The 27,256-nt window shown below is 42.7% G+C and overlaps 1 protein-coding gene across 2 annotated transcripts in view; it reads right to left on the bottom strand.

Annotated features, from left to right (window-relative positions):
• The window catches only part of NMT2 (N-myristoyltransferase 2), a 41,230-nt gene that overhangs the window by 5,533 nt on the left and 8,441 nt on the right, over nt 1-27,256 (bottom strand). Inside the window, exons 2-10 of one of the 2 annotated variants that reach the window (XM_044424645.1) lie at nt 18,675-18,751; nt 13,212-13,356; nt 10,917-11,035; nt 10,572-10,663; nt 9,848-9,964; nt 6,759-6,929; nt 2,906-3,014; nt 2,000-2,170; nt 17-184 (exon numbers count right to left, since the gene is read on the bottom strand). In XM_044424645.1, coding sequence (XP_044280580.1) covers nt 17-184; nt 2,000-2,170; nt 2,906-3,014; nt 6,759-6,929; nt 9,848-9,964; nt 10,572-10,663; nt 10,917-11,035; nt 13,212-13,356; nt 18,675-18,751 — 1,169 coding nt within the window. Of the gene's footprint in view, nt 1-16; nt 185-1,999; nt 2,171-2,905; nt 3,015-6,758; nt 6,930-9,847; nt 9,965-10,571; nt 10,664-10,916; nt 11,036-13,211; nt 13,357-18,615; nt 18,752-27,256 lie in introns of both variants that reach the window. The other variant, XM_044424644.1, reaches the window with a different exon arrangement.

Here is a 27,256-nt window from a genome sequence, read left to right as displayed (position 1 = left end):
TGACAGACCTACTTACCATCTTTGCTATAATGAGTGCATCATTCATTAGATCCAAGAGGGGAGTCTCTGTATGAACGTTGTAGAAGGAATAGGCGGCTTTTAGGCTTTTATGAACAGGATGGTGCATGACCGTGGAAGGTAATGTATAGAAACTCAGAAAGTCAGTTAAAATACCATTTGAACTCTGTAAAAATAAAAAAGAAGCTACAAGTGAGGAATCAACATAAAAGAACTAAGCATACGATGGTTTCTTCAGTAACTCAGTTGGCTACACCAACTAAAAAGCTAGGAGAAAACTACTGCAGCTAAAATGTAGCTGATTTGTTGAGTCTACAGCTAATCAAAATGCACCTATAATGTTAAACTTCTTTCAAAACCAATAATGACATGTCAATCATGATCTCTAACAGCCCTTTTCTAGTCAAGAGTAGGCAGCTGCTGATCTCCTTTCGAAAGACCCGGCAGGCCAGCAGTTCAGATCTCCAGCAAGAGTGATTTGCCCTCACAGGACAGCAGACGGCTGAGGAAGAAGAGGGAGCAGGTGGGGGTGAAACCAGCAAAAAGGAGCTGGCCTTGCCCATTTCATTCTTCGACTTATAGCAGATTATGGAATGCACGTGGCCTTTGGCAGAAACGAGGGCTCTCCTGCAGTTGGAGCAATGAGGTTGGAGATGCTAATTGTTACATTTCTGTCTCAAATGGAGCTTACAACAAGGCAATGCATTTTTAATCCTCACAATTGGCCTGTACTGTAGGTCAGGTTAAGAAGCAAGAAGCAGCTTCACAGCTGCTCATCTCCTGGGCTGAAGCACTCTGACCCAACCTGTTTTGGGCTGCATGCCTGGCTGAGAATGAGGGTTGGGAATGGCTGCTCCGATCACTACACCACATGGACTTCCTTCCGACTCCAGTGGCAAAGCGTACAGCTTGCAGTTGAAGTAAGAAAACAGCACCCTGCAGAGCAAGGCACCTGCTCCATCTCAGCCCTGGCAATCTAGCCTAGATGATTTGTTAGGCATGTTTGCCTTCATTTAAACACAAAACCAAACTAAGTGAATTGTGATTGTCACTAGGACAGTTAGGGACAGCTGAAATAAGACATTCTGGTACAGAGTTTTACTACAAGGGAGAGATGTCATATCCAAGACAAGCCATAGTAATGCTATACTTTCCATGAGCAAAGTGGATCTCAGGCTCATTTACTCGCTCATCACGCATGAGAAGGCAATGGAAGCATCCGATGTTGCCTTTAGTGGAGCTCCTTGTTATGTCTGAACTTGGGGATCTTTGATTATGCTAGTTCAGCCTTCCCCAATGTGGTGCTTTCCAGATAAATATTCAGGCCACCTGTCAGCTCCCAGTGCATGGGAAGAAGTGTGCTCACTTGCTTTGGTAGGATCATGGCTAACTATTGGTTGTTTAATCCAAAGTTAGTCACTTTGTGCACACCAAGACATAACAAAGCCTTCTAGGATGGCATCAAGCTAGGGGCAGGCACATGGGAGGTGGCAGACTTTTAGATATCCCCACTCTAAGCCGGGATTTATTTTATACCAGGATGATGAACCTTCAGCTCGGGTCAATTCTGGTTTGCCTGGGGATGCAGTCCAGCCATCTAGGATTCTCCAGATGGCCAGAGTCCCTTTGCTACCACACAACTCTCAATCATTTGGTGGTTTTCCTGGCCTTTTTTCAACATTTTCCTCATTTTTAAAGGCAGAAACGCCTCTCCAAAGGCAGTAGGAGCTTTAAGGTAAACTGGGCTGTTGGTTTTGGCTCTGTTCCTTTTGTCTTTGAGGCCTTCTCCAAAATGGAATTCAGCCCTCAGGCCAAACATCTGTTTTAATTTTTTTTAAGCCTTGCCTTAAACCACAAGGTCCTCACAAGGCAATCTGCAATTCAAGAAGACAACACAATAAAGTGAAACCAAGGCAAAAAGGACAGCAAAACAGACCCTTGGAGGGAGAGGTGAGACTAGAACAAGAAACTATCTTTTTACCTCTACAACAAAAGTGTCGATAATGTGATCCTGAGGCAGGAACCAATGGGCCACTTCATCTTCATCCATAACAGGAGCGAGATAAAACTGCTTCAAATAATTGTTAATTAATTCTTGTACTGCTTTAATATCTTTTTGCTCCATAGGTCTCAAACCTGATGTTTTTGTAGCCTTGTTTAAAAGGAAAGAAGACACAAAATTAAAGAAGAGCTTATACATAAAGTTGGAGTTTTTTTTTTTTTAAAGCAAGGTATTCTTTGCACCTTATGTTAATAGATTTCCTGAACCAGGTCTCCTCCAGATCAGACTACAACTCTCATTAGCCCCAAGCCAGCATGGCCAAGAATGCTGGGAGTTGTGGTCAAAAACATCTGAAGGGTGCTATGTTGGAGGGGGCAGTTCTGCGAGGATCCAAAAGAACTTTCAGGCTACTGATGGTTTTAAAATGTAATAAATACAAATGAGCAAGGCCAAATTAATGTATAGTTTTACACCAAGAAAGCCATAACAGATACATAGTGCAGGGGTGACCAGACTTGCTCAACAGAAGAGCTACGTTGATAAATGTCAGATGTTTGAGAGCCGCAAGTGGGGGCCCACATGGCGAGCGGCGAGCAGGCGCTTGTAGGCAGCAGTGACGGGGGGAGGGGTGGCAAGCGGGTCCCTGCAGGTGGGAGCAGCAAGCCACAAAATAAACCCTTATTTTGGCCACTTCTGCCATAGTGTGAGGGTGGGGGGTGAGGTTGATTTTTTAAAAGGTGGCCTTATTAAGACCTTTGTCTTGGATCCCACTGGGCAATGGAACAGAACCGCCTCCCCAAACTGCTTGCCTAGTTAGGGAATGACAGAAGGGCGACTTAGGCCTCACAGTAACAGTGAGGGGGCTTGGTTAGAAGCATTGCTTACATCAGGAAGTCTGTACAGCTTCATCGTTCTCTGTAAAGTCATATTTCTACTCAAATGAGAAAATTTCACCTCTACCAATTTTCTGGGGTTCAACGATCGATGCCAATACCTGGAAATAAAAATGTTTTTTTTTTAATTAAAAAAAATTAATTAAATTAATTAACTGAGATTAAATTAATCTCACTCAATACTAGTTCCTAGGTAAGCACTCCTCCACCTGCCCATCAAGAGAAATTCTTAAACTATCCAATGTAAGGTAAAAGGTGCACCTGCTATGTGGAAAGAATCCAGGCAGTTGCAGATTGCAACACAACAGAATTTCTAAGTCTTGTTTTACTAGTTATGTAGAAACATGTCCCCAAAAGCACCTGTGCAGTTTTAAGCACTAGCAGGGACCACTAGAGGCACAAAACATGAACCACAGAGAGCCCACTGAACTGAGTGGGACTGAACAGACGTAAGGGTGAATTATATCCCATGGTTCCCAGTGCTGTACATCAGTCTGCCACCACCTGGTGCCTTCCAGATATACTGGACTGCAACTCCCATAATTCCAAATCAGTTACAACTCATCTGAAGGGTAGCAGAACAAGGAAGGCCATGCTGGCTATTTCACAGTGCAATTGTGGAGCTGTCTACTCAGAAGTAAGTCTTTCATGAGGTATGTGCTAGCACCACAATCTTCACCTCTGCCATATTTAGAAAAACCAGCTACATAAAACTGGACCAAATCAGACTATGTGCTGTTTTTCCTGGAAAAGGATCTGAAAGATTTCTGCTGATGATACGCCATCTAGTATGCACTGCAAAGACCCTGCAAAGTGTCACTGTGTTTCAGGCAAAACGAGGTGTGCTTTTCTTTACTGCTTCTGCACCTTAGTCTGCTGTTTTTAGCTTTAAAGTTGGATGCTTTGCTGCTTGCTTAGAAAGAAAATGTTCAACAAGCCCCAACATGCTGGCTGGAGCTTCCCAGGAGTTGTAGGTCCTCTTTGTCTAAACGTGTATAGAATTGCACCCTTGGTCTTGCCAGATGTACAACAGTTGTTTCCTCTTACAGTAAAAAGGCTGCCAATATGTGAATCCAAAGCAGTTACGTGTGCTATATGTGGCATGCATTCATCTTTCAATAGTTAGCATATTGCTTAAATAAACTTGCAGAAGTGTGTTTTAGTAAATGCTGAGCAGATAACATATGCAGCCTCGGTCCTTTCCTTCAGTTAAAAAAAGTCAGCGCTAGTTGGATAACACCAGTGGTGTGCAAGTGGGAGCTTCGACGTGCAGGCACTCACTGCGAGTGCCTCATAGCCACCGCAAACCTTCGGGCAGTGGCCTGGCCCATGTCAATAAACTACCTCCAGCCATTTTCGCTTTTAAGGACCAGGACTTTTATAAAGCAGTTGGGTCATAACTACCCATTCAAGACAAGCTACCCTGGCATCTTTGCATTAAAAGATGGAACAGTGCATTGTTGCCCGGCAAATTCATCCCTCTTGCTACCAGTGACTGTGCAGGTTGCAGCCAAGCCACAGAGGAATTCTGAGGGTGGTGGGGGAGGGATGGCAGACAATGTCAGCATTCCTGCTAATAAAAAAGCCCTGGCACTACATCCCCGTGAGACCTGGTTCTGCCACACCTCTGGAAAACACTGCACCAGCATCTACTGTGCAGCCTAAATATTTAGTGGTGAGCTGAACTCAGTAACATTTCAGGTAGAACAGAATCTTGTCTGGGGCCAGAGTTGAAAGATGCCAGCTGACAATACAAGCAGAATTATTTTTTGCTAGCTGCATTCAAAATCTTTTCCATTATTTTCTCTATATCCCGCTTCTCTCAAAGATGGCTCCACAGCAGTTTTCATGGGATTTCAATGTAAATTTGCCTGCATAGTCTCATGCTGCCATCATGTGACACCTCAACCAAGAGTTGTTTTCTTCTTAGGGAGAATGGGTGAGAAAGGGCTGCACCAAATGTTTGCAAAGTGAACATTCAGGTGCAAAAAGTCTGTTTTCACGGGCCTGAAAAATTCTAATTCAGGGGATCAGATGCATCAGAGAATATCAGGGCCATTTATTGTATTTTTTCTATGTCTTTTTCAATGCCTTAAAACAATTTCTTCCGTGTTAATCATACTGTTAGGTTCCTCCTAGCAAGAGGATTCCAGCCAGTCAGGGATCACATTGTCTGTGGGATGACATTCCATGCCATGCAGTAAATCCAATTTGGCCACATCAGTAAGCCACAAGGTCAATAAAAACTGAGAATATTTTCTGTGAACAAGCAGGCCAGAAAATGCATCCCACTGAAAGAACAAAACTGTTGGAAACAGCATTCTAATCCATTAAAATTGTGCAGCTTATTTAACTTGTAACACAGTAAGGATTTTAATAATATTCCTATACTAGTGTACATCTATTCACTGTTATCTGGTATGAGCGGCTTCTTAAAAAAAAAATCCCTTTGTTTGGGTCTATGACTCACAAGGCAGTTAAAATAAGCAATGCTGAAAGTATGGATAAGCCCTAAAAGAGCTGGGAATCTGCAATATCCTCTAGCCCAGTGGTGGTGAACCTATGGCACATGTGCCACAGCGGCCATGCAGAGCCCTCTCTGTCGGCACATGAGCCAAGTCGCCCCAGCAGCACAGCATCGGATAACAGCGCACATAGGGGCCATGCACATGCTCGGAAAGGAGTAGCGGCACCAGGCAATGACATCACAAGCTGTGACTCATTAGCCACAACTCGTCTGAGCTTTCACATGCCCAGTTAGTGCACTGCCAAGGATATATATATTTGCTTGGACTGGCTGTGGATTGTTTTTTCTAACCTAAAACCTCAGTTTTCAGGTTTTATTGTAGTGTTGGCACTTTGTGATAAATAAGTGGGTTTTGGTTGCAGTTTGGGCACTCGGTCTCTAAAAGGTTAACTTTAGCCCTATATTAGGGTTGGGGTGTACACCAGGGTAGGGTTCAGGTTACAAAAACAAGGTGCCCTGGCATGATTTTGATGCTTGGGATGTGTTTAGAATGGGCAGAAATGTTGAGCTGTGCAGAAAAAGCTACTCAAGGGAGGCTTTTTCAAAATCACCCTCTTTTCAATGGAACTTTAGTCCTGTATTAGGGTTAGGGGTGTGCACCAGGGTAGGGTTAGGGTTAGAAAAACAAGGTCTCCTGGCATGATTTTGATGGTTGGAATGTGCTTGGAATGGGCAGAAATGTTGAGCTGTGCAGAAAGAGCTCTTTCTTTAGACACTGCCCAGGCTACAACATTTATAACACCAAATGATGGACTGGTTTCAATTAGGGATATGGGAGGAATCCGTTTGGGAGTGGACCTGAGGCCAAGTTCCCAGTGAACACGTCCAGCATTCACAGGGCACTTGTCAGGAATCAAGTCTCGTGTGTTGTACAAGCAGTTCCCCTCCTCTGTGCCTGGTGGCATTGCCACTGGTTGCACAAGCACAGAAGAAAGCTGGTCGCTGGGGTCATCAGGAATGGTGCCTGGTGTGACTGCTGGCAGTGTCCCTCTTCTGTGTCCTGCAGCCACTCTTTGGGTGGTTGGACCTGACAAGGAAGGTTGCTGCTTCCACAACTGGAGGTCTGCAACAATTCACACTTCCTCTTGGCTCAGCTCATTTTGCAGGGCTGGGCTGCACAAAGGAAGTGTGTGAATGCTAGAGAAATGGATTCTGAAAGTATTTGTCCCAATCCTGGTTAAAGGACACTGAGTGAAATCAATGGGAAAAGGAATAGCTTAAGTCCCACTACTCTAAGCATGACTAAGTTTAGATCAAACCAATTAATATCCATGAGCCTTCAAAAAGCAACAAGTATCTCAGAGATAAAATGCCTTACCTGCATGTTGCGACAGGCTTAGGAAGTACCACTCCTGCAGTGTAAACTGCCTGAAAAATCCCTTCCAAGTTTACTCTTCTGGTTATTTCACGAATCAGTACTGGTGCGACTCGCTTAGATCTCAGTTTTTTATGGACACACAGAAAATTAATTTCTACCATTTTCTTCTCACTGGAAATAAAAAATTATAAACCACTATTTTTACAAAAATCCACCTGAATATTCTATTATATGTTGTCTGTCGCAGTGCAGAGAAAGAATACAAATTCTTGTCCTTAGGAGTATGCAGGGCTTTTTTTTGGTCATAGAACACACCCAAATGGCATTACGGCACCTTTTTTTGACAGATTTTTCCAACAGATTTTTCCAAGTGATTTTGAATCGCCCTGTCGGGCATAACAGGTCAGTGGCAAAAATCATTAAAATAGTGCATGCGGGCTGCTTGTTTGTCCGCACTGATTGTGAGGGTGCTGCTCAGCTTGGGATGCTGCTCGGCTTGGGATTGGTCGTGTGGTCACGCGCTGAGTGCTTACTGCCAGCGGCGACCGTTATGTTTTTGTGTGTGTAGAGTGACTGGCTACGTGCAAAAGGTAAATAATTTCTTTATTTTAAAAAAAGTTGGTGAATTGAAAATCTTTTTTTAATTTTTAGTGTAAAAGTGTGACCCCAAATTTAAAAATGAAAAACATTACTAATTACTTCTCAACCACCAGTCCTGCTAATAAAAGATTACCCTAAAAAAACCCTAAATAAAAGATTAACAAGATGCAAGTTCTGGCACTTTTTTTTTTTTTTTTACAAAAAAAAGCACTGGGGGTATGTAAGCATACATCAAGGAGAAAGGCAGAAATGGAGCGTGCAAGCTGTTATCTTGTCTAGGAGTCGGGGTGAGAACAAATAGATCATCAGATGTTTCAGACTACATCTCCCAGCATTCCTGACCACCATGTTGACAGGAGCTTTTGGGGGTTAAAAGTCCAAAACATCTGGAGATGTGTCTTCTGCTTGCCCCAGTCTATGCAATGTAGTGCTTGAATTCTGGGGCAGGGAAATGTGAAAGGCTTTCCAACAGGTCCACAAACACCACTCCAGCTTTTCCAAATTTTATCCAGATCACACATAATGTAGCATTTGAAAAATGGTTGGTCTGAGGCTTATCACAAAAATCCCACCATAATTCAAATGGTGATGTAAAACACCAAAATGGAATTGCAAATAGAGGAACTGAAAGCCAATTTCATAATTCGAGTTACCCCATATTCTTCTGCAAGTATGTTTTCATACATCAAGCTGAATACTCAGTTCACCTTGTGCTTTCCTCTCCTCCAACTGCTGCAATACGTGAAACCTCCACAACCTTTAAAAACAATGCTGAATTCAGCACCAACTCATCTAGTAAAAGAAAAGCTTGGCAATTTCAACCAAGAAAGAATTGTGGTAGGTCAATGCCATTTCTTATTCTGGAAGTAATGTGCTCTTTGCATATTGTATGCCACCATATAACATTAGGCACACATTTTCCCCATCTCCTGTTTTAAATCCCACATGCCTCTGGCTGTATAAGCAAAATACATTTTGTAATCATATCTGGCGCTCCCGCCTGAGCTCTGTTTTGCAGGGGAAGTTCATTTGGATAATTCCTTTGCAAAGCTTTTCATGGCTAGGCAAAATCTTCCCATTTTAAAGTAGTTTTTTTGTATTTCAGAACTGCTTGCTCATTTTAGATGTTCTTCCGCAAGATCATCTTTCTTTTTTTAAATTGTGCACATATTTACGCAGGAGCTGGTGGTTTGCAAGCCGCTGTGGGAAACCTTGTGTGTGTTGCACTGCAGACAAATAAGCTTTTAAAAATAAGCACATAAAATATATTCACCACGATGCTCTGTCAGTAGAGATTCGGACGGCAGCACAGCCTTTACTTTGGTCCTCCCTATGTTTAAGAGGTCACCGGCTCTCTCACCGAAATCAATGATACTTGTGCAGCAAATGAGGTTGTTCCTCATAGTAACATGCTCCCAAGTGGCAAAACTTCTACGGCAATATTTTCCCTGCATTTCTCCCTGTCCATGCCAGGATTATTTATTTATTTATTTAATTTCAGTCCGGTTAATTACAGACTGTGTTCCATAAATGATAGGCACCAGCTCACTCACTGGTGGTGGAGCTGGCAAAGGCCAGCGCTTAACTGGACTTTCTGTATGATGGAGGGTTGTGTGTTTTCCCCTTCATTAAAATTCCTGCTACAAAAAATATGGCAGCATCTCCTCTTCAAGTCAGTGATCAGCATCCACAGTTTTAGGAAAAATTTGAATGCAAGCTGTTTGACCAGGATAAGGACCTGGGTTTGTGCTTCGGGACTGAAAGAGGAATGCAGGACTAAGTGAGGAAGGCGATCATGTTCATGCAGGGGATGGAAGCACAGGTGAGAACACAGCTCAGAAACTGCTGATGTTGCTACATAAGCTCTGATATAAAGCTGGATACAGGACACCCTTTCTTTCTGTCTCTCCAGTCCTTTGATGAATGTCGTGGTTATAATTCCATGTGTGATACAGAAACAAAATCATACCTCACCATAAAAAAAAAATGATAAACTGAAAAGTCACAATTTTTAGATAAGTTTAAAAAGCTGTACTGCATAACTGAAGAATAATTTTTAAAATTAGTCCATGCCTGATATAGAGCAACATCTTCTGAGAAGATGTTGTTGATGAGGACATGAGAGACCTTCCTGATCAACACCCTAAAATGGATGATCTTCTATGGGGCATCAACTGTATACAGGATTTCAGTTTCAAAATACATTTAAAATCATTCCAGCATGTTCCCAAGCCATTCCCTACAATTCCTTAAAAATGCAACCACCAAATGCTCTGTTATTTTTATTGTAATAAATAATCATGTAATCATTTATATTTTAAATGTATTGTTTTAATCAACCTTAGCTAAGCCTGGAAGCTGGTTTGAACACCATTTTTTGATGGAAACGTGAAGTACAATCAAATAAAGGACTGTTAGTCCTCCAACAGTCAAAGTTAACATACACAAGTTGGTTTTTTTAAATAGAATCAAAAAAGGTCAGGGCATACCTTTCATAAATTCGAATGTGTGCAGGAATAGCACTTATGAACCCTACCAATTTTCTATTGGATGAAACTCTGACTCCACAGTGCCATTGTGGAAGCCAGCCTGGAGGTCGCAGGGCCCTGAAATCAGAGCAGAAGAGAGCAGACATTCAGAGACAGATTGACCTTACTCCTAAACAGCTTAACATTTGCTAAGCACTATACAGAGATTAAGGCAGTGGTGTTAGGGGGCAGCTCACGAGGAGCTGAGCCTGATATTTTTTTCCATTTGGAGCCCAGATGAAGTCCATTTAGAGCCCAATTTTTCAGGTGGAATCTCTGGGAGGCTGTTTGCCCCACCGTGCTGTCCATGGGCACTTGCCAGAATAAAGGTATGGGGCCCTTTTTGCCCACATTGGCGTCACCAGCTCCTGCCCCCGATTCCGAGTTTTTTTCTGAAATCAAATGCCTTCCTTTTCCATGCGATACATCCCTTCTTATAAATCAAACAGGGGTGTCTTTAGGAGACATGCCCTTTAATACACACACACACTTCAGAGCAAATATAAAGTATGCAAATTTGCTCCTTTTTTTTAGCCCGAGCCCCACCCTGTAACATTGTACTATTCCTCAGACTTGCTAGCTAATAGACATGACATGAAACCTAAGGGATGGAAAGAGGAAAGCAAGAAATCCAGAGATTACTTCACCGATTGCTATGTGAGATAGAATGGAATTTGCTACTCACCACAAAAGAAATTCTGGCGAATAGTCAAATCTAAACATGTTATCATCATCTTCTACATAGTTTTCATTTAGCAGCATGTACAACTCCTTTAGCTGAAAAAGCATTAAGGGGAAAGCAATGAAGCAAAGTGCCCCGACTCGGCAGCCAGCAGCTCTAGTGCCTATGTGGGAGAATCATGCCCACATACATTTCCCTGTGAACAGGCGTGTCTCATTTATTCCAACACCTGGCAAACAATCCTGTGATGCCCAAGGAGAACGATGCACACAGAGCATGCACCAGCAGCAAAATGAAGTTGCTGTGGGTCCCCATTGGTGCGCAAAGAATTACAGCAGTTCTACTTACAACTTCAGCATTGCTCAGGTCCAAAGTGTCCCATGTAAAACCCTGTGGTAAAGAATATGGCTCTAGACGGATGTTGTCCTTATCTGGTTCAATTGCACCATGCGATGTTATAACTTCACCTAGTGTGAAAAGAAGGCAAATTTCACTGCACACAAGTTGGGCACATATTTGAAAAGCAATCATTTCTTCTGCTATTTTGTGTGTGTGTGTGGTGGGGAGGAAGGTTCACTGAACAAGTATGGAGCAAAAATTTCAGAGTATACTAAACTTTAGCTTGTTTATATTATTTTCTCTTTTTCTGATTGCTCTAGCCTGCCTGAGAGCAGAAAGAAAGGAGGGGGGGAATAGATGGAGAATGCAAGGAAGCACAATCCTACTGCCCAGTGGGACTGAGATCTGCAAAGGGTTAACTGCCAGAAAAAGAGGTTCCAGGTTGCTAGGAAGAGAAGCTGTAGACTGATGCGCGCTTTGGCAGCTGGGGGAGGGGGGATTTGGGGGTGGGAAATCAGGAAGACTGGTTTGGGGAGGCTTTATTTCACTGCGTTTACACAATGAGGGCTCCCCCTCCACATTTTTCTTCTGCAAACTTTGGCATTCCCTGAAGCTTGCAGCCTACACCTGCTCTTCTGTGGAGGGTGATCACTTCTCTGTGTAACACCTGATGACACTTGGAGAAGTGAAATTGCTGTTAGCATACATGGGATCTGATATGTTCAAACATATATATTGTTCCTCATTTTTACGTGCTGACATGGACCTTGGCGGGCAGATCTAACTCTGCTTAACCTATGACCATACCCAAAGAGCAACCTGTGCCAGAATTCAACCCTGGTTGAGTTTTACCTCTTTCCTTCTACTCTTGTTATCTCTTCAAATGCAAATCTTCCCTGTAAGCCCCTTGGGGCAGGGCTTTAGTGCTCCTTGTGTGTGCTCAGCTTGCTCTTTGATAACCTGATGACCTCCAGCTGCTCTGACCTTCAATTCATAGGAGCCCCAGCCTGGCCCCAGCTCCAGGGCCAGCAGAATGCATGATGGAATTTGTAGTCAGAAGCCTCTGGAGGGCACCTGGTTGGGTAACGCTGTGCTACACTGTGATGATGCCTGGATGATTTAGCCCATGCTGAGCTGGTTGTCTGTACAGGCTGCCAAGGGTAAATTCAGTCCCAGTTAGGCTTTGGGAAGAGCACTGCAGATGAACCTGATGCAAACTATCTGCTGTAGTTTGGCAAAAGTCAAATCCATGCTGAATTTAGTGTCTGGCCATACATGCAGATAACTGGCTAAAAGACCTGGAAGTCAACTGTATAATTTCCATGTGCTGATATTAAAATATAAGTAGCCCCAGCTTTACCAAGTGCGGTGTATACAGCAAGCATTATAGTACTTCTGTTACAACTCTTTAAGAGCAGGTCTGTTATCAGTTTCTTGACCCAAGTTCCAAAACTGTCTGACAGTATTCAGGGAAATAGCAACTCATTAAAAAGCTTAGTGGTTATAAACAAAGGCAGACCCATAAGGAAAGAGACTGGGGAGACAGAGGGGAGAACGGGGGGGGGGGGGGGAGACATTTTCAAAACTTAATTACAAAAACAGAGCAAAGCAAACAGAAGAAAACAAAACTGACCAACAAAATTTAGTACTATTTAGTTTAGTAGTAATAGTAATGATAGTAATAATAATATCCTTCTGTTTTAAAACAAAACATCTTGAAGCAGCTTACACACAAGAAATAAAACCATAACAAAAGCACAAGTGTCATTGGTGCGAAATACTAAAACACTTAAAAATTAATAAACATGTCAGTCATTCTTAATTGTAAAAATTACTACAGAAAGCTAGGCAGACTGCATAGAACTGTTCAGTAATGACTTTCTCAGATTAATTTCATCAGCAAAATTAGGAGAACTTCAATATTTTACTCCCCTTAATACATATCAATAGAGCATTCCAATCTGCACAGGTCATATGGAAAGGCCTTCCTGTGGGTGTCCCTAAGAAGGGAGAGAGACAGGTGGCAACTGAGGACTTTCTGGCTGCAGCTTCTTTCACTTAGGAGGGTCCTCAGTGGGACCAAAGACCTTGAATTTTCCTCAGACCTCTTGACCATCAATTAAACTGCTTTTGAGGCTGCCAATATACTAGCTTCCTTTTCTTGCTGTTTTAAGCTTTCACTGTTCTTTTTAAACCTGCAAGCCATACTAGAAATGTTTGTACAGAAGGACACAATTTACACTGACAAACAAATGAACAAACAAACAAGCAAACATTAATATTTACTCCCAGCTGTAGACTTACTAAGTTTTGGTACAGGCTGGGTATCCCAAAACTGGTATTTACGTTTGGTCGCCTCATCAATGTTCTTTGCTGGGCCCTGACATGCCGAGAGCAGCTCCATGGCTCTTTGAATATCTTGCAGTTTCTGCATTGGAATGGCTGGATTCTGGAGAGAGAGAGACAGAGAAAGATGGACGGACAAGGCACAGGCACACGGTTAAAGGCAGAATCGGTTGACTACAAATTCAGACATGCTCCCACTTGCTTCTCCTCTATTTTCACTTTTGGGGGTACATAGCTTCACCTTTCCTCAGCTTCCCCAGGCTTCTTACTCTCCAAGGATCATCTGCTAGATTTTTGAAAAGCTTTATTTAAAAAAAAAAAAAAACATGATCACTTAAAGCTATTGCTTCTGCTTCACTTTAACAAAAGCAGTTCTGTTTTTTTGAGAAGATAGTTTCTCACAAGGGAGAGGCCAGTAGTCCAAAATCTGCCCTTTCATGTATACGACTTTTGCCCAGGAGCTTCCAGGTAAACAGGCTAGCACTACCTGTTGTAGGATGTTGAGTTTGCTCCTATTGCTCTTCTTAACTGGTATGCTGGTGTGGGTACGTAAGCATATGTGTGTGAAAGGAAAAGGAAAGTGGTGGTGGAAAAACATGGGGAGACAGCATTGTCTGGACTGTTCTGAAATCCAGTGAATGAGAAGCAGCGATTGCACAAAAATCCTGGGGAAGCCATCTCTCAGCTCTTCCGTTCCGATTCTCATTCCTTTTCAGATACCCCTTCTGGATTCTTTTCCATCTTATTTCATTCTTCCAGGCTTCCTATTCTAGGCCTTTTGTTACATCTGTCCCTGCCTATTTTTAGCCAAGGACAACCAGGGAGACATCTTCCTGCCCTTGCTCTAGAGTGGATAAGCATACATTTTATAATTATTTTTAGAAAATTAGTTTAAAAATATTAAATTCCTGTCTCATTTAAAAACAAGAGAGTTGCAATTATATCTCATCATATGCATGCTAAAACGCAGGTGTAGGCTTATAAAAATGAAGCAGACTAGATTGGTAGATGAACCTGAACTTTTATTATACTATTATTAATGTTGATTATTATTACATTTATATCCCACCCTTTTCTGCTTGTGAGGAACTCAAGATGGCTTACATAGCTCCATTTTGTCCGCAGAACAACAATCCTGTGAGACAGGTTGGGCTGAGAATCTGTGACTGACCCAAAGTCACCCAGTGACCTTCATGGCTGAGTGGGGACTATTGCTCAGATCTCCCAAGTCCCCAGCCCAACACACCAACCACTACACCACACTAGCTCTCAGGACTGGAGGCACGACAGCGTCCTCATCAAAGCTGGGGCAGCAGGCGAGCCTCATAGTGTTTGGTCAGCCAAGAGGCAGGTACTGCTCTGTCCTCCAAGAGCAGGGAATGCTTGGGAGAGATTACCTGGCGGGGGGGGGGGGCTGCCTCCACGTCTCCTCAGCATCTGCTGCCTGAAGCTACTGCTTCACTCTGCTTAATGGCTAAACTGGCCCTGCAGAAGAGGTAGTTAACACAGCGGGCCAATACAGGAAAGGAGGATGGAGGCAGAGCAGAAGGTAACAGTGGAATGCCCTAGAAAGGAAATGTGTTCTTGCATTTGTGGTTTAAGCACCTACCACTCCTAATGTGCCACTGCTGCTCCTGCAGCTTGATACAGATGATAAACACTATGCATCATTTCCTAAATTAATAAAAACCAAACTAAAAACTACACTGACAGCACAGTCATATGGCCATGAGACAGCATCTAGACAGCCAGAAGATTTTTCAGAATCCTGACTCCAACCTCAGAAACTCACTCCAAGGAAAGTCAGCATGGAAAGAATCCCGCTGGCTTGATTTTCCAAGGTCACAAATGTGGCCTCAGAAATTCAGAGGGCTTCAGGCATCTGGTCTGGATTGTGCCCAAGCTTACCTTCCTTGATGCTGTAAAATGGTCTGAGTTGTACATCAACTCTTTTTAGTGATCAGATTTGCACCGCTGCATAAGAAATATGTGAAGAACTTTTAGTGACAAACCTGAGTTTAATCACTGACTTAAATCATATTTTTCTCTTCATGATTTAAATTGACAATTCAAATCAAATTTACAGTTCACTCTGTCTCCCCCTGTCTTAGCCTTCCCCAACTTGGCGTCCTCCAGATGTGTTGAGACTACAAATCCCAGGATTCCCCACATCTCTGTTGTCCCCAAGACAGCATCCATGTGGATGAGGTACACTGTGGTCCAACACATCCCTGTATATAGCTGCCATGTCCTTGCAGGGATCCCTCAAGGGGCATGTTTTCCAGCCAACATGCTTATGGGAATTGTTGCCCATGAAGGAGGTTGTATCTGGGGAACATGCTGGATCAGACTCCTCTATTTGATTTTGGTCCTTCACATGCAGTTATGATTATGTGCCTAAGAATAAAGAATGTTGGAGAAATCTGAAAGAGTGCATTTGGATTTCTATGAATTTGACCTGCGGATTCTGCAGTAAACTGACTTTCTCTGAATCACATGGATCCCTCTGACTTGTCAACCAGTTTTTTGGGGGATTTGTGCTAATTCAGATTAGCATAGGCACACATTAATGCTCATGTGCACAGGTACAAATACAGCAATACATATTAGTTAATCTGAATTAGCACTAATGCATGTTACCTAATGAGAAGTAGAGCAAGAAGAACAAATTCTGGTTGGAAAAATCTGATTCTGTCAATGAGCAAACAACAGATTGAAAGGCCTCTGTCAATTCATGAAACAGACAGAATGGGTCTATCCAGTTCTGTGCATCTCTGCTAAGAATAGGGAAAGTGAAAGTCATATCTGAGCTGCTGCAGTACAAGTTGGTTCAAATCATTTTTATATCACAATTCCTATCTAGGAAGTTTCTGAAATCTGAAAGTCTGCCTTTCTGTTTAGAGTCTTCTGCTATTACAGTTTAACTCTTTTTAACCCCAAGGGAGATCAGGTTCAATAAGGAAGAAAAATGATACTGTTCTTGAGCAAGTGGTTTAAATTTACAGAATATTTCTGCCAGTTAGGGCTGCAAAAACATTTCAGAGTCCTGCACTGGCTAATAGGATAAGACTGCTCCAAACTCACCTAAGGGACTGGAATGAGGATTGCTGTAGTCCTTGAATGCCAATATGGCAAATTTTTGCTTCCTCCTAGGAATGTCCTGGAAAGATGGGACCAGGTTTATCTGCCCCTGCCCCTACAGAATGTCACTTTTAAATCTGTTATGATAGAATATATGTAGTAGTGGAGATGACATGAAGACCTCTTATCTATCATGGTTAATGTGTTCACAGGCATTGACCTCCAGGCACCCGAATGGCAATGCCAGAATGCTCACAATACCTCTGAAACACTGTCAGTCCTGAAATGGCCTTTCTGCACTTTGTCCACCAGTTCCCAGGTGTGCTGGTGAATGCCCACTGCTGGCTGGAGCACTAAAACATGATGGGGTTTGCTTTATGGTCAATGTTTACATGCACTACACAGAGGCAAACAAACAGAAGTCATTGACAGGACTCAGAAAGATGGGGGGAAAGGTGTGTTTCTCGCTTTGCTGCAAGCTCTGTCCAAAGGCAGACTTGCACAATTCTCTTTCCCCCTTTTCCCTAAACTTACTTCCAAGAAAACAAATGTAGGATCACTGCTCTAGTATAAAACTGAGCCAAAGGAGGAGACTGAAATATACCACCTATTTTCACATCTCAAATATTATGAAAAGACGTGACTCCTTGCAAACAGAATAAAAATAACTTTCTTACATGGTATATAAAACACAGTGGGCCACAGGTAGGGCTGACATACAAAGCAGGTTTCATCTTTGAGCTTAAACAAAACCTTGCAGTCTGTCTATATGCACAGTCATGAGAGTTATAATTATTACTTATCACAGTGTGAAGAGATTCAACAACCCACAGTTGTCAGCCTCAAGACAATCATGTAACATAAGCCAAGGCACAGAGCTGCATTAAAGGCAATGAAATGGGTTCATAGAACTGAACTCCCCATCGCTTCTGCTCTGTAGTTTTCACTAGGCAAGCTATGACAAAGCTGTGTACAACATGCTTAGGAGTAGCAAAGCTTCTCCTGCAAAGGAATTGCTTTACACATTTCACAAGAACTGAGGAAGCTTCCCCACTCTGGGGCAGACCACAGGTCCATCCTGATCAGCACGATCTGCACCAATTTTCTCCAAGCTGGTATGTTCCAGATGTGTTGCACATAGTGGCAGGGAATTGCTGTGCAACATCTGGAGTGCCTCAGATGGGGAAGGCTGGCCTATACTGACTGGCAGATAGTGTCTGGGTTTTAGACCTGAGTGTTTTCTAGTCCTACCTGAAGATGTCAAGGATGGCCTCTTGTATGCAAAGCAGGTGTTCTACCATCCTGTATGTGGACCTGTTAATTGAGTGGGTCAGTCACCAGAATCTGTAACCAGACTAATACTCCAGCACTCAATAATCATGGATCCATGAATGAGAAAGACATGGTAAATTAGCCAATCATTTGCCAGGTTATGTGCCATGTGTGATCTGCTTTCAGTGTGAATATGAAACCTCCAATTGACTCAAATGTGGGCTTCTTTATGGAATGTGAATCTGGACACTATGGGTTATTCATGGAGTAAATAACCTATAATTAATGACACCACAGTTTGTTGCCATTACATGCAAACTGTGCCTGTGCGACTGGTCTGACATGCTAATCAGGTCTACTCTTTTCTAGGTGGCAGGTATCAGAGAAGGGTCAGATTCAAAGTCTCAAATGTTCCACACAATATTTCTGTGTTGCTGTATATTGTTCCCTACCCACCCCTAAATCAGCTGATGTTGTGGTCCTGTAACTTGATACATACCAGGACAAATCAGAATGCAGCTATGCTGGACAAAGCGGCAAACTCAAGGCGATCTGTGTGGCAAACACACCCCAAACTAGCAATTAACCCCACCATGCAGATTTGTTCCTAAAGCTCTGACTGTAATTATTCAAATGAAAACATATTAAGCTGCAACTTCTCCATGCTTATCTGGAAGCAAGTCTCATTGAATTTAGCAAGACATATTTCCAAGCAGACATGCATTGGGTTGGACTGTCAGTGGCCTTCATAAAAAGAAAAATATTCAATGCAGTTTACAACAATAAACTAAGTGAAAATTACAGTTCACATACTTCCATGGGTCTTGCTTACTGGGAAAACCCCTGGCATTTCAGCTTTAAAAAGTCAGTTAGATTGGTACTTCTGCTGGACAGTCACATTTACCTGCAATTGTGACAGCAGCCCATCCTGCACACACCTGACCTAACATTACCTAGGATCTTTGTTCACACTAAGCTACCAAAATTAAAATGAAGCCCAGACTCTCACTTTTGAAGGCTGCTGAATTTTAATCTCCTGGGAGTCAGATGCAGAGTCTGATTTGGTACCTCCGGAGTTTGGCTTTTCCTTTTTTCGCTTCTGTTTCTTTTTCTTCTTTTTGGCTCCCAATTCTCCTCCTGGACTTCTGTAAAGAGAATGAAAAATTGAGAAGAAGGGGCAGAAAATGACCCGCTTTTTTAAATTGAGTAAGAAAACAAACAAAATAATAATACAGGAGAAGCCCTGAATTATGAATTAGAATAAAGGTGGGGAAGTAATTTCAGCCTTAAGGCCAATGTCAGTTTCAGAGAAGTGCTTAAATTGGAGAATATGTGTCAGTACTTGCATGTATGTTGCAATAATTGTAGAAAGAACATCCAGGTCTTGCTCCATTTGGACTCCCCCAGCAGAACAGAAGAGGAAAAGCAGAACTATTCCACTAGTCCTGCTGAAAATTTTTCCCCTTACCAGACCCTTTTCGCTGTGTCTTTTATATTGAAAGCCTCTAGGTAGGGACTGCTTTTACTGACTGACTGTAAGTTATTCTGGGAGCCTCTTTTGGTGTCACAAGTAGCATAAAATACTTGTGACAACAATATACATAAAATAATATACGTAAAATAAGCCTTCACATATAGAATCCTGGGATAGCAGCAATACGATGCACTGAATGTAAACTGAGTCTGGATGACAGATCACTGCAGCTAGTCATAAGAATAGGTCCTTAAAGTTGCTGGGAAGTGTTGGAAGCTGTAGTAATTTTTTGTGTCTGAACATGCAGAGGATTGTGTTCTAAATGAATGTTAACATGTGGGGAATCCCAAAATATTCTAGGTTTCTGACACAGAACACTGCCCCCCATTAATAAAAAAAATGATAATTGATATGTTCAATGCTACTGAACATAAGAGAAAGGCAGGGAAAAAACTCCAGTTGCTCCATATGGATGCTTTGTAGCCTGGAGAATGAGGAGCACAAATTTATCTCAAACCTCCACAAAAACTTATGCCATGATAAATGTGTTGGTCTTCAAGGTGCCACAAGACACTTTGTTATTTATCCTCGATTATGCTGGCTATATGGGTTCTTTTGCCTATGTCCAAGCACCAGGTACACCCAGCTGGTAGCAAACTATTGCAATGCCTTACAAAAATATATCAGTAATCTCCTGAGAGACATATGATTTTATTCACTGCAAAAACCAATATGCAATACAGGGTTTATGGAATATTTCCTTAAAAGGGCAACAGAAGGGAAGGTTTCAGTAATTTCTTACATTCTGAAATAGTTTGTCACCTAATATATCCAAATAAATTACTTACTCTTGTTAATAAATCTAGGCAATAACAGTCCCCAAGTATTAAGGGGTTCTTCTGTAACTTCACTTTTATTTCATATCAAGTTCCCAATCTGTGGGGGTGCAGGGAAAATAAAATCTAAGCACCCAATCATTTCTAATATACCTTCACCCTCTCTGGTAAGTCACAGAATCTCCTTTAGTTCAAGGGCCAAAATCCCTTCTGGAGTAACTCTGGGGCACGCTTCAGTGGGGGACAGAGCCAGAAAGGAAAGGAATGGGTCTCCCCCACCCCAAAATGCCAAAAATATCAGCATAATTTAAGTTAAAGCTATCTCTGCCACTAATTAAACAGTTATTCCTTTTAGAATTCAGGGTTGGGGGCATGTGAAAGCTAAGAAATGCCCAAATGATCCAGTTGGGGAACTGACATATGACCTTCTGGAGAACCCTGGAGTGGGAAGGATCTGACTTCCAGGCCTGACCTTCTGCAGACCTCCTCTTGGCTAAATGTCAGCAAGGATACACTGCCAGTTAGTATGGTGCAACTATCTGGCTTGCCTATGGGAAAGCCAGGCTTAGATCTCCAGCCAAGCCTTCAAATGGTATGCTCCCTTCCCATGAAGAGCACACTCTGGCTGTACATGGGAAACCTAACATGCCACATCCACTAAGTATGTGATTCAACCTGATTGTGTGGCATGTTCAGGACGTCAGAGCCAACTGTTGGCCAACAATCTGTAGGGAAGGACATGGTGACTTTGCATAGGATGGAGTTCAGCCAACCACACAAATGGTTCTTGTAAATCATAGTTCCTTCCCCACACGGAATGATTGTCCCTCCTCAAGACCCACTGCTTCAGAAAAATATTTCTACAGTTTGTCTTAGTTTCATGTTGTGAGCAACTAGACCAGCAGTTTCCTTTCCCCCTCTGCCTGGAGAAACCAAAACTAACATTCCCAGCCCCACATTCTTCACTATTCATTAGTCAACCCAAAATCTTCAGCCCTGTTCATCTGTGGGCCCCACTGCCTCCATCATGTCCCCAATACCCAGTGCTAACTTCCTCCTCCATGAATACGTGTGTGTGTGTGGGGTGGACTCTGAAGTGGGGGAGCCTGCATCACCAAAAGGGGGGGGGGAGCAAAGATGAAACCAACCTGTTGCAGATCTGCAAATTTAGAAAGAACAATATAATTTAACTACAAATCCAGGACCTCTCCCCACAGCAGAGAAGCCTGACTAGGGGACTTGTGAGCCTGCTCAGGCTTCTGCCCTGATGCTCACTGCTGATGGCCAACTTCAAGGGCACCCTGAACCGCCTCCTTACAGTTGTCAGTTTTTAAGCAGACTTTGACTGGACACCTCTTCAAATAGAGGACATCTCCAAATAGCAGACTGCCCTTGAAACTGCTCTCCAAAACAGAGAAACGGCCTGTGTAAGGTGGGGCACCTGATCAGCCTATCTCCATGTGATCTAGGACCCTGAAGGTAACTGCATTAAAGGAGAAGGGATGACTAGGGCCTCTCTATCTGCATTTCCTCAAACAGTGATTGCAAACCCTCTATGTCAGGGGCCATATCATCCATGCTGTAGGTACAGCAGCCTGTGCGCACTGTCAGTGCTATTTTTTTTCTAGCTATAGCATGTTGAATGGGCTCAAAGATGTATATTTCTGCAAAATGAGTTGCTTTAATCCATGACACAGTTCTTACGTCAAAAAAAGATGCACATTTTTCCAACACATGAACAAGCATTTAAGACATTTCCTAGGCCTCCCACAAACAATCCTGCACAAAATGCACAAGTGGTCATAGCTACAAGAATATATAGAATTAACTTTTAAATCTGATATATTTATATATGGGGGTGGTGTTGGAGGTTGAATATCCAGATTTAGATCATGCTGCAATCCCTGAAGAATTATCTGCATTCCAAAATTACTTTTAAAACATGTGAAAAACTCAAGAGGAATTGTCCTTGCCCACTTTTGGTAAAATCCTGGAAAGTGTTCCTTTAATATCACAGAAAATTAATTAAATAAACCCTGCAGAATCTGGGCAGAAGTATATTCATGCAGTCTAGCTATTTAAAAGAGGAGCTGAATTACATAATCTTCCTCCCCAAAACAACTCCATCAAATCAAAAAGAAAAAAGCAACTCCTCATGGAAACAGCTCTTTAGATTAGACTCTCAGGAAGGAAACATTATAGGCACTCCAGCATTCAGCAAAAGAGGCAACATGCAAAAGATGCAGATACCTGCATCCTCTAGAATCGTCTATGGTATTATTTTCTGCAGCAGGTTGCTGCAACCCTCTGCTGCCCTCAGCACTATTTTACCACGGAACTATTTCTGTGGTTAACAGCGGATCACCCAATTTTAACATGACAACCTAGAGAAAAGTAACTCCATTTATGTAGTTGCCTCACCTCTCACTAAAGTCTCCCCACCCATTTACATGAGAAGTGGAGCTGCAAATGAAAAGCAGGGCTGTTCCAGAACACTGTGAGACATCTGACACAATCACATTTTTAAACAGCATGTTAGCTTGCAAATGCTTCGCTGCACATCAAGCGCATATAGAAGCAGCTGAGAGAATGGAAAAGCAAAACATGCAGGTAGATAACAGCATATCCATAAAAAGCTGACAGGAAGAAAATGGACGTGTTCAAAATATGGTGCTGGAGGAGAGATTTGTGAATACCAACAGAAAGATGAACAAGTGACTCCTAGATCAAATCAAGCCTGAACTTTTCCTGGAAGCAAAAATGACAAAACTGATACTGTTGTACTTTGGGCCCATCATGAGAAAGCGAGATTCCCTGGAGAAGACAATCGTGCCAGGGAAAGTTGAAGGAAGTCCAAATAGGAGATGGATCAATTCCATAAAGGCAACTGCAGCCTTGAGTGGCACAAGAGCTGGGCAGGGTGGTCAAGAGCAAGACCCTTTGAAGGGCTTTCATTCATTGTGTCACCAGCATTGGAGACAACTTGACAGCACACAGTTCTCTGCATGTGAATGACCATTCCCAGAAGACGTCTTCTTCTAGTTCTTGAATGCTATGCCAAACAGACTTTCCAATTAGGCTTTAAACATCCTCCCCGCAAAAACCACAATCCTTCTACCAATTTAGCTGCTGTGACTTCACCTGCTCAATTAATCCTGAAAGTTATAGCTCTGGAGTGGGTAGGGGAATGATGCCGAAAATGTTCTATTAGCATTATCTAACCCTAAACACAGAACAACATTTCCTGGGGCTCCGTCTAGAAGGGAATGACTATTAAATCAGCTTAAGTGGTCTCTCTAATTTTGAACACACACCCATCTTATCTGACATGTCCACATTCTCTCAAAAATCTTTAGGTCACTGGTACCCCAGCTACTTGATTACCTAGAGGTTTTATGAATCTAGAAGAATCTAGAAGCAGCTGTATTGCCCATAATAAACAATCCACGGAATGTAAAAAGCGAGTGTGTGTATGTGTGCAAAAGTGAGGGGTGGATGTCTTCACACTCGGAATCTTAACCTATCCGCAAACCTGCTTTTTGAGAAATCTGATCTGATAGAGATTTGGGGAGCTTGCACTGTGTTTGCGATCTTTGTGTTGGCCTAATGAAGGTATTATATACCATGGTTTTCCATTTTTTAAAATCTCAGAAAAGCCCTGATTCAAAATAGCCATACAATGGGCTAGTTCATCAGAAAGCACCATGGGTTATTTAAGCCACTGTGAGGCTGCGGCACCTGCAAGGCAAACCAGGCCTATAAGTTCGTTGCTAGCAAGGTGCTTTTTCTGGAAAATTTTCCCACACAAATTAATTTGCATGATTTCATCTATCAGAAAATTTTCTGGTGCACTGGAAAATATTCTGATTCCCCTGACAATTTAATTTAGCATGCTTATTTTACCAGTATTTAGGAAACAGACCTACATAAGTATCCCATGTAATTCCCCGCTCCCAGTTCCAATACAAGCATTTGACCTAAAATATTTCAGGAAAAAATAAAGTACAATTAATGAGTTAAATATATTATGTAATACTTTATTAGCATACTGTTAAAAAGTAATGACAATAACATGTACTTCTGTTACATTATTTAAATTTAAGGAAGAACAAACAAGGTACTGAAAATACTGACACACTCATATTTATTGATAATTTATAAAATACATTTTTCCATAGAAAAAGAAACTACCAGTATATTTTCTGTGAAAGCTTTCTGTTCCCACAACAGTAATAGCTCATTTCTGACATCTAAGCGAGTGTCTTCCAGGATATTAGGAAAGGCAAATTCTTGATTTTAGCACATTTTAATCTCTCGTGTTTCTTTTGTTATTCATTTTTGTTGTGGGGGTTTTCCTCTGCCATTAGCTCCTTTTCTGAAGATGTGTCAGTGCTCAACAAATTGCATTCATACAACTTGATAATCCATCGCGGGTAATTATCACGTTGCCAGAACCCAGTATGTCTAGTACAGTGTGGCTTAATTTTAATGAACGAGCCACCCCGACAACCCCAGCTTGTTCTAGGGGTTATCCTACCCACAGCAGGCTATTGTGTTGTTCAAACCTGGGAGACCAATTTCATTGTGTCTTGCTGGAAAGTACTGCAGCAAGAGCAGTCAAAAACACGGCCGCTTCTCTCATTAGGAGCAATCGTGGATCCCAGAGTCTGCCTGGCAACACATTGCACTGTGGCAACCTGCACCCTCCCTCCTTCCTTGTCACTCTCCTCCCACACCTCCCACAGTCTTTGTTGCTTCGCTTGTTAGCAAAATAGTTTTGTGCGCTGGCTGAATGTTATCTGCCCAGCAACCTTGAAGGAGCTTCTTATCCTACCGACTTTAAGTCAACAGCTCTCTGTCTCCTTGCAGCAATGGGGGCAGGGGGAATAATCTATTTAACTGAAAAACTGTAGTTCAAGCAATTGTTTGACATGTCATATTGTACTAGCCCTTAAGATGATACCATGTTTGTGCAATGGATAGGTACTGTTATTAAAACTAAGCTTTTTTTGTTGAGGTTGCCACTGTCAATAGTTAATTCCTCCTAGCCACTGCAGCCCTAATCTATCTTCCCCCACAATGGCCTTCCCTGTGTGGGTGTGGACTTGTATTCAACCGAGAAACAATTCCTGCAGGGGTGTTTTAGCAGTTGCAGCCTGCCAAGTTTGTTTCCCAGTGTCAGCAGCTCAGTGTTCAGCACCATGGGTCCTGCAGAGAAGCTGGACAGCAAGTCCTTCCCACAACTCTTCTCAAGAGATCCATGCATGCAAATGTTCACAATTGTTCACTTGCAATGCATCTGGGGCCCTAGCCAAGTTGGAGAGAAACAGCATGTGAGAGTTGGGGCGCATCTCTTGAGTGGGGCTGATAGGCAGATATCTAGAATCATAGTTATCTAGAGATCTAGATTCTAGATATTCCCAGAAACTTAGGAGAGATGGTGTGCATTCTGAATCATCTCTAACTTGCTAAAGTCATAAGGGTGGGGGTAAAGAGAAAGAACATGCAGAATGTCTGTGAGCTGCGGCTCCATTGGGCAACAGGGGCCAGAGATTCCTTGCTTGCGCATATTTTAGCTCCTCCTGGGCAAGCCAAAGAATTCTACAATGTTTTTACAATGTGGTCTTCCGGGTACTTGTGAACTCAAATGGGAAGATATATGGATGTTTATGCAGGGGTTTCAGGATGAAGCTATGGCACAGCTCTTTTCTGGAATTCACCTTTGCCAAATAAGCTAGTTGTGGGCAGATGCTTCACCAGCCCCTCCAGCTATGGGACAGATGCTCTTAACCCCCATGTGGTTAAGAGCATCTGGTTTCTAGTCCCCGCTCAGCCATGAGCCAACTGAGTGACTTTGGGCCAGTCACAGACTCTCAGCCCAACCTACCTCACAGGGTTGTTGTTGTGGGGGTAAGAAGGAGGAGGAGAATGATGTAAGCTGCCTTGAGCCCTTTGTAGGAAAAAAGCAGGATATAAATCGATAAATAAATAAATAAATGTGCCCCCACACTCTTGGAGACCAAAGCTTTAGACTTGTGACTTTTGGCACTATACAGGGCTCTGAAGTTAGCCAAAAAGAAAACTACAACTACTAGCACAACGGCACAGGACTCTCCATAGAGTGAACTTTTGACCACTTGGAGGGCAGTGGCACTTGCTTTACACATGCCTGAAGGAAGAATTATTACTATTATTTATTTAATTTCTATACCTTCCAATAGCCACAGCTCTACGGGCAGTTTACAACACACAAAAATACAACATAAAATACAAACAATAAATGAAATAATGTCATTGCCATCTCTTGGTAGGTTACCAAGCTCTCACTCCCTTCAGTCTGGCATCTAAAGCAGCAACTTGGTAGGAAAATAGAAATATCCATTTAGCTAACTCTTTGAGTGGATCTGGTGCCATTACCCACATGTGCACCATCAACAAAAAGGACTTAACGATGGTGGAAATACCCTTCCCTCTTCACACACCCATTGCTTCCACAGAAGAACCTGTTTCCTGCATAAACCGCCCCCTCTGCAGTCTCTCAGGACCTTGTTCACAGCCCACCCCAGCAGATGCATTTCCCATCGACAGCCAGCAACCCACCCCGTCCAGGGTGTACACTGTCATATAAGCAATGCCTAACGATGCCTTCCAAAGGAAAAGCAGGTTCAGCTATTCCTAGGAGAGCAACACAAGCCAGGAGACTCCGTTGTTTCTCAATAAATTTATCCTTCCAAGTTGCAACACCCTGGAGTCTTCCTAGGGGGAGAAACAGGCTGGTATTGATGTAGTATGACCTAACTGGAGAAGAAGCCGGCTGCCCAAGAAGTCAGGCTGCAGGGTGGGCGAGTGTGGGGCAGGGTGGGAGAAGACTTGCCAGTAGGAGGTCTATGAGAGCCCCCTGCCTGAAGCAACCAAGGCAAGGAGGGGGGTGAGCAAAAGCAGCTTTGCTGACAGGCGGGGACTTGCGTGTCTGTGGTGATGCTGCAACATGAACTGTGGAAGAGAGGAGGGTGGATATGGAGCGACAGCCGCTTCAAAGCAGCAAAGGCAGAGAGGGAGGTGAGATGTGATGAGATGAATGAAACAAGCGGCACAGGCAGGCAAAGACAGCAGTGCATTAAGGGCATGAAAGGGGTTATTATTAGAAATAACTATTAATAAGGGTGCTTATTAGAAATTCAGGCAGGCACTGGCATAGACAGAGTGAGGGATGGTAGGGAAAACTTTCCACTGGGAACCAGCAAAGGTGAAACACACCCCGGACTTGCAGCCGACCGGCTGCTTTAAAAAGCTGCTGATGTAGCAGCAAGGGATCATGGGATGTGGCTTACCCTGCAAAG

Source organism: Varanus komodoensis, unplaced genomic scaffold, assembly GCF_004798865.1.
Source record: "Varanus komodoensis strain SLA01 unplaced genomic scaffold, ASM479886v1 scaffold15, whole genome shotgun sequence".
Taxonomy (NCBI): Eukaryota; Metazoa; Chordata; class Lepidosauria; order Squamata; family Varanidae; genus Varanus; species Varanus komodoensis.
Note: the sequence above shows the minus strand (reverse complement) of the source record. Positions and strands in the feature narration are given on the sequence as shown.